At 44.1% G+C, this 14,416-nt stretch overlaps 1 protein-coding gene across 4 annotated transcripts in view; it reads left to right on the plus strand.

The window, feature by feature from the left end:
* LOC134227646 (tubulin-specific chaperone cofactor E-like protein) overlaps positions 1-12,329 on the plus strand; it is a 57,998-nt gene extending 45,669 nt beyond the window's left edge. For all 4 annotated transcript variants that reach the window (XM_062709292.1, XM_062709291.1, XM_062709294.1 and 1 more), the window contains exon 9: positions 11,604-12,329. In XM_062709292.1, coding sequence (XP_062565276.1) covers positions 11,604-11,793 — 190 coding nt within the window. In that variant the 3' untranslated portion in view covers positions 11,794-12,329. The remainder of the gene's footprint in view (positions 1-11,603) is intronic.
* Positions 12,330-14,416: the final 2,087 nt, after the last annotated feature.

The following is a 14,416-nucleotide window of genomic DNA, read 5'->3' on the forward strand; positions in this document are numbered from 1 at the left end:
CTGAGGGTGGCTGGGTTCGATTCCCGGTGCCGGTCTAGGCAATTTTCGGATTGGAAATTGGCTCGGCTTCCCTGGGCATAAAAGTATCATCGTGTTAGCCTCATGATATACGAATGCAAAAATGGTAACCTGGCTTAGAAACCTCGCAGTTAATAACTGTGGAAGTGCTTAATGAACACTAAGCTGCGAGGCGGCTCTGTCCCAGTGTGGGGATGTAATGCCAATAAGGGAGGAGATTTTGGCTGAATCCACCATATGAACTTCAAATCAATTGCGCCAGTTTATGCAACAAGCGATTGAGCTGAAAATTTTTCGGAGATTATTTTTCTCATCCAAAGATACAATCCTGGGAATTGGGGCCCGTAGAATTCAACAACCTTTTGTTTCCTGGGCAAGATGCGCCAACGCGTGATTGGGAGGCAGCCAATCAATGCAAGGATGTATAATCTGAGGATAAAAGGCCGTTTCATCAACTATAGCATCATCAACGTATGCTGCCCACACAAAGGGAGACCTGACGGAAAGAAAGAAGCGTTCTATGCTCATCTGGAGCAGACATATGATGGATGCCCACTACGAGACTTCAAAATCATCATCGGCGACAAGATCGCTCAGGTAAGAAGGGAGGAAATGTACAGACCGGTCATCGAACCATATAGTCTGCATACTGCATACTTCTGCAGTACTTGGCGAATGGCGAACACCTTCCTCTGCCTTCCTTGTTCCTTTTTTCTTCTTCTTACTCTTACTCCTTCATTTTTCTTTGTTCTTCTTCTCCCTTCTGCATTCATTCCTTAGGCTTTCTTAGTTCTTCCTTTTCCTTGTTTTTTCCTCTTAACTCCTTTTTTTATTTCCTTGATTTTCCTCCTTTTCTGTCTTCTTTCCTCTACCTTCTTCCTTTTCCTAGTTTCTTCTTCCGTTTTCCTTTTTCTCTATTCTTTCTTTATTCTACCTTCTTCGTTCTTTTATTTTTTTCCTTTTCTTTCTATCGTCCTTTTTTTTCTTCTTTCTCATCTTTCTTTCTTCTTTTGTTCTGTTTTCTTTTTCCATAATTTTCCTTCCTTTTTCCATTTTTCCTTCTTTCTCCTTTTTCTTTCTTCTTCGTTCTTGTTCGTTCTTCATTCTTCCATCTTTATCCTTTCTTCTTGTCTTCATTCTTCCTTGCATTCATTCTTCCTTTGCATTCATTCTTCCTCCCTTCCATTCATTCTTCCTCTTCCTTTCTTCTTGCTTCATAATTATGCCTTCTTCCATCTTTATCTTACTTTTTCCTTCTTCTTTCTTCTATGTTTTTTCTTTAATCATTCATCTTTTTTTTCCTTCTCTTTTCTTCAGTCTTATCTCTCCCTTCTTCCATTTTCTTCTTCTTTTTTCCTTCTGTCTTCTTTCTTCCTTGTTTCTTCTTGCTTCATCATTATTCCTTCTTCCATCTTTGTCTTACTTTTTCCTTCTTCCTTTTCTATGTTCTGTCTTCCATCGTTCATCTTTTTTCCTTCTCCCATCTTCTTTCTCTCTTCTTCCTTCTTCTTTGTGCAATTTTTAATTCTTTATTCTTTATTTTTTACTCTTCATTCTTTATTCTATATTCTTTATTCTTTATTTTTTTTATTTGTTTTTTAGTATTTATTCTTTATTTGTTTATTCTTTATTCTTTGTTTTTTATTCTTTATTCTCTATTCTCAACTCTTTATTCTTTATTATTTATTCTTTATTATTTATTCTTCTTTATTCTTTATTCATCATTCTGTATTCTTTATTTATCATTCTCTTTTCTTTATTCATCATTCTTTAAGTCAATTAAGTCTTTATGTTTTAAGTCAATCATTCTCTATTCTTCAAACATTATTCACTATCCAACCACTCAACATAGTTGATTCAACATATCCTATGGTTGTGATTAATTTCATCCTTTCGATACATTTCAGCCTTCTGATACTTTCAGCCTTTAGAGACTTTCAGCCATTCGGGATTTCAGCTTTTTGAGTTCAGCCTTATGAGTATAGCCTTATGTGTTTCAGCCTTTCGTATGACACCCCTAAGCGCGCGCGAAACCACATATCGCAGGCACCTTTCAATTCCAAAGTGCACAAGCTAACTCCTAATAGATCGGGCGAAAACTATAGAACTTTTTATTTAATTATATATGAACTATCTTTATTGCAATTCTGAGCTCAATCGAGCACACCGAACCAGTTTCCTGAACGAAAGAGTGGCAGAGGTGTATTTTCCTATGCATTTTGGGGGCCCTCCTTAGCCGTGCGGTAAGACGCGCGGCTACAAAGCAAGACCATGCTGAGGGTGGCTGGGTTCGATTCCCGGTGCCGGTCTAGGCAATTTTCGGATTGGAAATTGGCTTGGCTTCCCTGGGCATAAAAGTATCATCGTGTTAGCCTCATGATATACGAATGCAAAAATGGTAACCTGGCTTAGAAACCTCGCAGTTAATAACTGTGGAAGTGCTTAATGAACACTAAGCTGCGAGGCGGCTCTGTCCCAGTGTGGGGATGTAATGCCAATAAGGGAGGAGATTTTGGCTGAATCCACCATATGAACTTCAAATCAATTGCGCCAGTTTATGCAACAAGCGATTGAGCTGAAAATTTCAGAGATTATTTTTCTCATCCAAAGACACAATCCTGGGGATTGGGGCCCGTAGAATTCAACAACCTTTTGTTTCCTGGGCAAGATGCGCCAAAGCGTGATTGGGAGGCAGCCAATCAATGCAAGGATGTATAATCTGAGGATAAAAGGCCGTTTCATCAACTATAGCATCATCAACGTGTACTGCCCACACAAAGGGAGACCCGACGACGAGAAAGAAGCGTTCTAAGCACAGCTCGAGCAGCCATACGATGGATGCCCACTGCGGGACGTCAAAATCGTCATCGGCGATATGAACGCTCAGGTAGGAAGGGAGGAAATTTATAGACCGGTCATCGGACCATATAGTCTGCATACCGTATCGAACGACAACGGCCAACGATGCATAAACTTTGCAGCTTCTCGCGGAATGGTAGTCCGAAGCACTTTCTTCCCCCGCAAAAATATCCACAAGGCCACATGGAAATCACCTAATCAAAAATCGGAAAACCAAATCGAACACGTTCTAATCGACGGTAAATTCTTCTCCGACATCACGAACGTACGCACTTACCGTAGTGCGAATATTGAATCCGACCACTACCACATTGCAGTATGTCTGCACTCAAAACACTCGACGGTGTACAACACTCGTCGGAGTCGTCCGCCGCGGCAAAGCAGTGGGCGGCTACAAGACGGTAGACTAGCACAAGACTACGCGCAACAGCTAGAAGTGGCACTCCCAACGTAAGATCAGCTAGGCGCAGCGTCTCTTGAAGATGGCTGGAGAGATATTCGATGCGTCATTGGAAGCACCGCAGCCGCTGCACTAGACACGGTGCCCCCGGATCAGAGCAACGACTGGTATGACGGCGAATGTGAGCAGTCAGTCGAGAAGAAGAATGCAGCAAGGGCAAGATTGCTACAACACCGCACGAGGGCGAACGAGGCACGATACAAACAGGCGCGGAGCAGACAAAACTCGATTTTTCGGCGGAAAAAGCGCCTGCAGGAAGATCGAGATTGTGAAGAGACGGCTCCGTACCGCGCTAATAACGCATGAAAGTTTTATGAGAAGTTGAACCGTTCACGTAAGGCCACGTGCCACAACCCGATATGTGTTAGGACATAAACGGATACCTTCTTACGAACGAGCGTGAGCTGATCCCACCTTTGGCAGCACTACGAAGAGCACCTGAATGGTGATGTAGCAGACAACGGTGGCGGCATGGTAATGAACCTGAGAGTATGCGTGCAGGGCATACGACTTCCGGCTCCGAATCTCCAGGAAATCTAGGGAGAGATCGGCCGGCTGAAAAACAACAAAGCCCCTGAAGTTGACCAACTAGCACGAGAGCTGTTTAAACACGGTGGTGAGGTACTGGCTAGAGCGCTCACTGGGTAATTACCAAAGTTTGGGAGGATGATGTTCTGCCGCAGGAGTGGATGGAAGGTGTCGTGTGTCCCATTTACAAAAAAGGTCGATAAGCTGGATTGTAGCAACTACCGCGCAATCACATTGCTGAACGCCGCCTACAAGGTACTCTCCCAAATTTTATCGCGCCGACTAACACCAATTGCAAGAGAGTCCGTGGGGCAGTACCAGGCGGGATTTATGGGTGAAAGCTCTACCACAGACCAGGTGTTTGCCGTACGTCACGTATTGCAGGAATGCCGCGAATACAACGTGCCCACACATCATCTATTTATCGACTTCAAAGCCGCATATGATACAATCGATCGGGACCAGCTATGGCAGCTAATGCACGAAAACGGATTTCCGGATAAACTGATACGGTTGATCAAGGCGACGATGGATGATGTGCGTAGTTCGAGTTTCGAGTATCTTCGAAACGCGCAGAGGGTTACGACAAGGGGATGGTCTTTCGTGTCTGCTATTCAACATCGCTTTAGAGGGAGTAATACGAAGGGCAGGGATTGACACGAGTGGTGCGATATTCACGAAGTCCGTCCAGTTATTTGGTTTCGCCGACGACATTGATATCATGGCACGTAACTTTGAGAGGATGGAGGAAGCCTACATCAGACTGAAAAGCGAAGCTAAACGGATTAGACTAGTCATCAACACATCGAAGACGAAGTACATGATAGGAAGAGGATCAAGAGAGGTCAATGTAAGCCACCCACCACGAGTTTCTATCGGAGGTGACGAAATCGAGGTGGTTGAAGAATTCGTGTACTTGGGATCACTGGTGACCACCGATAACGATACCAGCAGAGAAATTCGGAGACGCATCATGACAGGAAATCGTACGTACTTTGGACTCCGCAAAACGCTCCGATCGAATAGAGTTCGCTGCCGTACCAAACTGACTATCTACAAAACGCTTATTAGACTGGTAGTTCTCTACGGACACGAGACCTGGACGATGCTCGTGGAGGACCAACGCGCACTGAGTGTTTTTGAAAGGAAAGTGCTGCGTACCATCTGTGGAACTCCTTTGTGACACAAAAAGCGCAAGAGGTGGAGCCTATTTGCAACATGTTGGTGCTACAATGAAAATAAAAACACAAAAACCAACCGGGAATCGAACCATGGACCTTGAGATTTGCAAACTTCTACTATAGCCACCACACCAACAATTCTATTTGGAGATTCTGCTACAAGTGCACTACATAAACAACAAAGTCATTTGTAACTTCATTGTACCTTATACGGAACATACAGGGGACTGTCAAAAATAAAATACTGCTCAGCTGAGCTCAAAGTGTTTTGCAACATATCAGAAACACTGTCGTAACAGCAATGAACCGAAGTGTTATTAATTCTGCAACTTATCTGTGTTGTTTCTGATATGAAACACATCGAATTTTAAACCACCCAAGAAGTCAGATGGGTAGAAAATTGCGACGCCACTTAAACGGAAATGAAACATTGTGTTCTTCTGAAACTGGGAAGTGGCTTTAATATGACTCGATGTATTGCCAGTGTCCTCAATGCAATTTATAAGGAACAAACACATATTTGAAAGATGTTGCGCGTGCTGCTTGGGGGGTCGTAATGGGCAAGAGACGTGGGGTGATGGCCCCTACAGAGCGGTCTCCAGAGATGCTGGAGAGGATCATCGCAGGGCGTCATCGACTCAAGTCCCTGGCCTCACTATGTGGAGCTGCCAGCGGCCAGGGTGACTTGCGGGGATTGCACAGTCCTTTAGTGTAGGTAAGGTGCCATGACCGCATGGTATTCTGAACCCGGCCATTGCTGAGGCTCCCGAGATGTTCAGATCTGTCATGCAGAGATGCCTGGACGAGGGAGTCTTCCCTGAAGCATGGAAAAGGCAGAGCTTGGTCATATTGCCAAAGGCGGGAAAACAACCGGGGGATCCGTCGGCATATAGACCAATATGCCTGCTTGATACGGCGGGGAAGGTGCTCGAGAAGATCATCCTCAACAGGTTGTTGATACGCACGGAGGGTGCGGATGGTCTGTCGAGTAACCAGTTTGGCTTCCGAAAGGGTAAGTCGACCGTAGACGCTATCTTGTCGGTTACCAAATCCGCGGAGATAGCTATCCAGCGTAAGAGGACGGGAGTTCGCTATTGTGCAGTATTGACTCTCGACGTGAGGAATGTATTCAATAGTGAAAGTTGGGCAGCTTTTGCAGATGAGCTACTGCGTCTTGGAATTCCCGAGTACAAGATTCTCGGAAGCTACTTCCAGAATCGAGTACTGGTATACGACACGGAGGCGGTTCGGAAGTGCGTTGACATAACCTCATGGGTTCCACAAGGTTCCGTACTGGGTCCGGTGTTATGGAACGTCATGTACGACGATGTCTTGAGGTTGAAGTTCCCGGTGGGCGTGGTAATCGTCGGCTTCGCTGACGATATTACGCTAGAGGTCTACGGCGAAGCGATCGAAGAGGTGGAGTTGACTGCAGCCCACTCGATCGCAATTGTGGAGGAGTGGATGAGTTCCAGGAAGTTAGAACTGGCTCACCACAAGACTGAGGTGGTTATTGTTAACAACCGAAAGTCGGAGCAACAAGCGGTGATAAGGGCAGGCAACTGCGCGGTCACCTCTGAACGCTCCATCAAACTCTTGGGGGTAATGATCGACGATAAGCTCACCTTTGGTAGCCACGTCAATTACGCCTGCAAGCGTGCCTCCACAGCTATAGTGGCATTGTCCCGGATGATGTCCAATAGCTCTGCGGTTTATGCCAGCAAGCGCAAGCTTCTGGCTAGTGTCGCTCTGTCCATACTGAGGTATGGGGGCCAGCTTGGGGCACGGCCCTGCGTATTAACTGCTACAGAACGAAGTTAGAAAGTACGTATAGGCTCATGTGCCTAAGAGTTGCGAGCGCGTACCGTACCGGAGATAGGTACGTGGGTCAAGAGGCGCCATAGGGAAATCACTTTCCACCTGACCCAGGTCCTTACAGGCCATGATTGCTTCAGACAGTATCTAAACCGGTTCGGTGTGCGCAGGTTTAGAGGAAACGGCGGAACACGTGTTGTTCGTATGTCCGCGTTTTCGCACAATGCGTGACCACATGCTTGCCACATGTGGTCTGGACACTACCCCGGACAACCTAGTCCGAAGGATGTGTAAAAATGAAGTTGGCTGGAACGCCGTTTTATCGGCTATCGTCCAAATCGTCTCGGGGCTACACAGAAGGTGGCGCGTGGACTCGAGGAATAGCTAGTTCAGGCGCAAATAAGAGGTGGTCCAAAGGTTCGGAGTCGGCTTCATGGGTCATACCGGTGCCCTGTGGTCGAACTAGATCCTTTTATCGAACAAATGATCGCGCGAAGAACAACATGATATCGTCGCTTTCGCGGCGTCGGTCAACCGGGCGGATTCCGAGCCCGAGGACGGAAAGGGGTCCTCGTCAAGGCTGGAGCAGGCGTAGGCACCGCGTCGGCAAGTCCCTCTGTGTGCTGGCGAATAGGCCCTATCGCAGAGAGGTCAATTTGGGGTGCACGCGGCATCATCATTCTTGATACCAGTCATGCAGAGGGAAGCAGGCGCGAAGTCGACCCTTCCAACCTTCCGAAGACATAGGGCGTGGTAAGGCCACCTGGAAAGCCGGCAATGCGCTGGCACGATACCATGGTGTTCTTCTAAAAAAGCGAGTCACGATGTTCGATGCTGCAAGGACACGCAGCTAACCTCGAGGGTGCGTTGTGCACCGGCCCCCTTTTGAAGCATTACTTTCTAGTTGTACCGAAGAGACGATGGGCTTGGCGGCAATGAAAATGGTTTAGCGGGTCGGGGATGCAGTCCTGCCTCTCTCGTTTGCTGTTGGAGGTGGCCCCTAACCCCGCACTTCCTGGACAACCTAGGATGTCTGTTGAGCTCCATTGCATAGGAAGAAAAAAAAAGACGCTCACCTCATGTGAGGTTTTCTTGGGTGCTCATCCCTGACACACCATGTAAGGCTTACTTAGTGGTCACTCTGACACCTCACTGCTATGCCTCGAAGTGTCGAATCATTTAAAAATTTTGTATGGATTGTCACACTCCGGGAAACCCCCTCCCCCTATAAGCGTTACGTAATTTATGGATGATCCCTAATGAGAGGGAGGATGAGATCCAACATCGCCAAATATAGCGTTACGTAATTTGTGAACGAACCCTTTCCGCTCTATTTAATCATTCACCAGTTAATCATGCTGATCAACTGTTTCTCGGAACGTGTTCCACTTCTCCACTGTTTGACACCACCTCTGGATAAGGCCATAAGGGTATCCGGGCTGTGTCCCGACCGCAAACGTCTAGCACACGTTCACTTTCACCTACTCAGTGACTGAGTAAAATCGTATTGCTCTCTCTTTCTATCGCACGAAAAATTTACTCAATTTCCGTCAAAAGCAGGACAACTCAAAACTATATTTAATCCTGCTTTTGACGGAAATTGAGTAACGTTTCCGTGGGAAGAAAAGATATGGTAATACAATTTTACCCAGTCATTGAGTAGGTGAAAGTTAGAGTGCATAGCTCTCCTTTCGACGTCGAAACGAAGATATACGAACAGTATGTGCTCTGCAATTTCGTCAACACCTAGGCAGTCAGGTAAGTTGGGGATTCGCGCGTGTTCAAACCTGTGGATGTACTGTCGGAAGCAGCCATGGTTTGACAGGAATTGTGTCAGGTAGAAGTGAACTTCCCCATGGGGTCTCCCCAAGGCTATACAGCCTTGCGCGAATCTTACATACCACCAAATAGTAATCAGAGTCGATATTTGAGCCTCGGAAGGTTCTCACATATATGACATCTGAGAAATGCCAAACGGTAATCAAAAAATTATCGATTTGAAAACACGCATCGCCATTTGGCTGTCTTCGAGTGTGCGTGCAAAATAGGTGCTACAGATAGCTATTCTTCTGGTGGCGGCAAAATTGACTAGCCTCAGTCCGTTGTCATTGGTAGTTGCGTAGATGCTCTCCTTTGCAATAACTGTGCGGAAGAACACTTCCCTTCCGATCTGTGCATTTGCGTCACGGATGATGAATTTCACGTCGTGTTTTGGGTATTCTCCGTAGGGTATTCTCTTATCTTATAAGACCTACTTTTTGACCCCGGAACCTAAAAGCTCGGGTTCGGAGGGAAACCGGCAGCAGACCCCAGACTGCTGGTCTAAAGCCAACGGCAGTCCGTGGGGTGGGTGCTCAAGACCTCTTTTGGATTCCGGGTCTCAGGGCGTACGGACGCGGGGGAGCTTTCGGATCACGGGAACCTAACTTACGCAAATTACTCACGGTCGGACTTGGTTTTATTGAGGCAATCGTAGCGGGGGCTTCGTTGGTGTCGGCAGTAATCCAATAAAGTGTGCGGCTGAGAAGAATACGGCCCGGATGCGATTGCGTCCTAGCGATCGTCGTATGGTGGAACAACTAGAAATCACGTGGACTAGCGGTAGCTTTGTCGGATCCGGTGGAAATCCACCGGACGATGGTTGGTTTGGTATAATCCCGTATCGGCGATCGTCGAATGATGCTGAGGGCCACGAGCATCGACAGCGGTATCAACGACGGTAATCAACGAAGGGTGGGGCACTGGAAAGCAAACCAGCGGCCTCAAGGGTGGAAGGTCGATCTTCACTGACGCTTGTTTCTCTTGTTGAAATCCAAATGGCGGCCGCGTCGATGATGAGATGGCTTGACAATCACGTAGACCAGCCGGGGCTCGCCGGCAACGGGCTTAAAAACTTGGAATTCAGAGAATGGCGGTCCCGGGAGTGATTCCGGCGGGGAATCTTCGGTGGCTCCGTTTGATAAACCGACGCTGTTGAATATATCATCCGGAGGTACGGGGATGACCACGGAGTGGCTAACTCCGAATACACGGGCCACTATCAAAAACACTTGCACTGCAGATGTCCCGGGGCTTCGTCTTCAACGGTCCACTCGGGGCTCGGTTGGCCAAAACAGTCCCGAAATCTTCTGGTTCGAACTTGGGTGACAAAAAACCCTCACTATCGCTTCACTCAATCGTCATAAAAAATGTGCTCCTTTGCGGACAGAAAAAAGCCAATCCTCCTTTGATGCTTTACAATTCGCAGGTTTACATCAACTGCCATACCAAGCGTTCACCAACACCTTCCCGCCCAAAACCGATAATCGCTTCTTTTCTCCTCCTCTTATATCCAGTTCAGTGGATCTCGTCACCCACTCAGCACCCAAATGATTTCATCGCACCTGGTGCGCCTCACGCACATATCGCCTGCCCCATGCGCGTCAATATAAAATGACCGTTAAAACTCGCGAATAAACTTTACAATTATTTACCCTATTTTCCCGCAATCATAATTCTAAATTATTTATTATTTGTTACCCGCCGGTAACAATCTAGACACTCATAGCATTCGTCCTTCACGTCATCGAGTTTGTCGTTAAAAAACACAGATGCGATCACCTACCAGCCTCCATCTAATAATTCAACGCTACCGCTTGCCAAGCACTACGAAACCAACTCCAAACTCCTCCTTCTCGCCACCACTATAGGGGAAACTGGAGTAATATTCACCCCCGGGGCAAAAAGATCCTTTGGTGTTTTTGGAGACATTTTCGTCAGTTTTTCAAGAGTATTAACTACAGCGCATGTAGTCGCATGTAGGAATTCGAACTACCAATCCAGCAGTAAACATTCCTGATAATATATCTGAAACACCGCCAAAAATGCCAATAGGTCGTTTCGTCCGAGGATGCATTTTACCCCAGTTTACCCTACTGTCTAACATCGCATATCAGCCCCGTATGATTTTTTTTTAGTTTTCGAGCTAGAATCTGTAACGGTCATATTCATCATAGTATTATCTAATGCAACTGTTAAAAATGAATGTTTGTTCGGGAAAAATCGAAAAAAATACAAGCCAGTTTGTACCAGATGGAAAATGACCACATATCCCTTTTTCCTTGATAATTGGACTCGGTCTGTGCTCATTTTTAAGATGGGATAAGAAGGCTTGATGTTTGTTCCACATTTTCTCCATTTGATGTTTTGTTATGGAACCAATGTGCGATCATAGACAGTATAGTAGATGTAAGTGATACTTGAATGAGGTACCCGCAATTGAGTTCAATGCGCAGAATTCCCATTCTCCTGTTTCTCGCCATCGGACATCTTGAAGTGCTGCGATCTCCACCATCACCATTTGCAGCTCTCGCGTTTCCCATAAGTTTCCGTTAAACATTGCCGTGTGGATTATTCAATACTCTATTTTCGATTACATTTTTCGGGGTAAATTGTGGGTTTTTCGGTAAGACACCAGGGCTACGATATCTTGCCACGTAATTGGCCTGCCATCTTAGGAATAGCTGACGTGACATTTCTTGTTCAGCCGCCTAAAAAATCTAGTCTCCAAAAAATAGACTTTCGCTAGTAAGGGTCCATTCACAAATTACATACCACATTAGCGGTGTGAGGGTATCTGTCTGAATGTTACGGCATATACAAATTTCAGAAACGTAACGAGTGGGTCGAAAATGGTCAATTTTCATTATGTAATTTATGAACGAACCTTAATGAATAATTTCTTATTTCATCTCTCGTTCTAGAACTGTCGTGGATCTCAAGTCGCGTTTGGAAAGAATCGTGGGGCTTCCAGCATCGAAAATGCGTTTATTCTACGTCGATCAGGATTTGCGTGACCTCCAAGGTCTGGAAGAGATGAAGTATCCCCACAAGCGGCTTTACAGCTATAACATTCGCTCCGGTGATGAAATCATTATCGACCAGAAACATTAGGAACACAAATCCCGTATGCATCTTTTATTAATCAGATTTATGTAGCACGTGGAAAATACGGAAAAGGAATTCAATAAACAAAACGATTGGACTGCCATCGCTATTTGTAACAACGCAATCAAATCTATATATTGCAATGCAGCTACTTTATACATCTCATAATTTACAAAGCGCTTTAAATAGCTGTAGTACGTAATAATGAAACGTAATTTAACAACATAATAATTTATGTGTATCCTTTTTGTGAACTGCACAAATCAAACACGTGCTGTACTAACGTATCAGTAGCTTAGAAATTTGAAAAAAGGAAGGACTGTTGAGAGAAAATTGGCAGTTGTAAGAGTAGTCTTCGGTTAGACAGAATTTAAATCGTGCACACACTATTCGAGTGATGCCTTCGTGCAACGAAGCAGGACTAAAATCATGGTTCTACTTAAAATGTGTACGTAAACAATGATTGTGATGATATATACATGTGAAAGCAATTAATTATAGCCTACAGTGGAAATAAATAATAAAGTAAATAAACATTTAAAGATTTTCGTTCGCTTTATCGCAATGTCACTACCTATTCATATCAAATAAACTCTATGTTTTTGCTTCGAGCAGAACCCCAGCGAATATAATATTAAACTTTTGTAGTAAACTTACATGATGCCGGGTTGTCTATTGAATATTATCTTTACTTGACGCTCTTCCGGAGTACGAACAACGTGTCCAACCTGTAGAGATGTAATGAGCATGATAGATGAAATCAGAACAAGCAAAAGAAAGCACGTGATATAACTTCATATCTGACGATAACATCATCACATGATTGTATAGAACGAAGCGTTTCATATAAAAACTTGTAATAATCGCATGTATATCAATTATACATTTTGATTTTATAGTCTAGATTATGAAACGAAACATTACATCTCTACACAACCCACTTAGAGCAGAGGTTCCCAAACTTTTGGATATGCGACCCACCTAGCAGAATCCTATATTGCTCGCGACCCACCAAGTACCAAATGCATTGATTTTGTAAAATTAGATAAAAATGAGTTCGCGTTAGATTGGACAAATTATAATAAATAGCTTCATTGTATTTGCATTTATATTCATTATTTTATTGGTCAAAAATTCGTCAATTTTTTGGATTGGATGTGGACTGGATTTGGATGGAATTTGAATTAAATTTGTGTTGCATTTGGATTGGATTTGAAATTTATTCAGATTGATTTTGAATTGGATTTCGATTTGATTAGGACTGGATTCAGATTGGATTTGGATTGGATTTGAATTAGATATGGATTGGATTTAAAATAGATTTGGATTTGATTTAGATCGGATTCGAATTGTCTTAGAGTAAAATCAGCAGTGATTCAACATTATTTTTTCCAGCAACTGTTCTAGATTCAGTTTTTATACCAGTCAACTGTCAAAAAAAATAAAACAGGTATAACGCTCCGTTCTATTTTGAACCACGATTGAATCACGGGGTTAATTTTTTTTTCAATTGTTTTGGTATATGAATACGTCATTTTATCTACGAATCAATTCCACTTTCCGGCATGTTTCTTGGCAGCAACATAATGATTTCATTTAATTGAAAATTTGAAAAACATGAATGGAACACTGCTGGGGAAACCAGCGAGTTTGTTCTATTTTGCTCCAGATTCAAACTAGAATAGTGGTCGAAAATTTGGAATGAAACTGAATCACTACTGATTTCACTCTTAGGATTGGTTTTGGATTGGGTTCGGAGCTTACATTTGGATTGTATAGGACTTCTTTCTACTTGCTCAAATATCGTATAACAAAAAGGCCGTTGACTTCGTCAGGTTTGTTATTCTTTAATCATCCAATCATTAGTTAGATCCTAATTCAAAATATGGAATAGATTTGTGGGACAAAATAGTAACAAAATTATGAATTAAGATTTGTCTTTCGCGACACACCACTGAACAGCCCATGACACCCCCAGGGGTCGCGAACCACAGTTTGGGATCCTCTGACTTAGAGTGTATGTAATTAAGAGTGGCGACACTGTCAGAATTGGAACAAAATTTATCTGTCATTCCCATACAAAATCGCGTTCCAAACCAGCAGGAGACCTGTCAAATGCAGTACATGTCGCCACTCTTAATTACATACACTCTGAACCCACCGTAGTCTGTCGAGTTGCATAAGCTTAACCTTCTGTGCTCAAAAAAACTTACGTTGTCTGCGCTCTGGGGTCATATAGACCCCAAATTGAAATTGCTATAATTTTTTGGTTGTTTGGTCAATTCTGGATTTTTGGGCTGTTCCGATCACCTTAAATCACCTTTTAAAATGTTACCTAAGTTTGATCATAGGTGGGCGGGAACCTCGCGGGGAGGGGTTTTCGTAAAAAAGGGTACGAACACAGTGATTTTTTATGCTTATTTTGCTTATATCTGAAAATCCTACCCATTTTGAAAAAAACATATTTTAGTTACAGATAAAGATTTTCGCTGTCGTCACTGTCCGGAACATCTTCTGCTGGCGAGGATAGGGGATCTAAATGTCAATGAAGGAAAAATACATACGATTTGACAGTTAGGTACGACACATGTTTCGGACAGCAGAACAAAGGAAACCGAAGCGACAATCT

The sequence above is a fragment of the Armigeres subalbatus genome, chromosome 3 (genome assembly GCF_024139115.2).
Source record: "Armigeres subalbatus isolate Guangzhou_Male chromosome 3, GZ_Asu_2, whole genome shotgun sequence".
In the NCBI taxonomy this organism is placed as follows: domain Eukaryota; kingdom Metazoa; phylum Arthropoda; class Insecta; order Diptera; family Culicidae; genus Armigeres; species Armigeres subalbatus.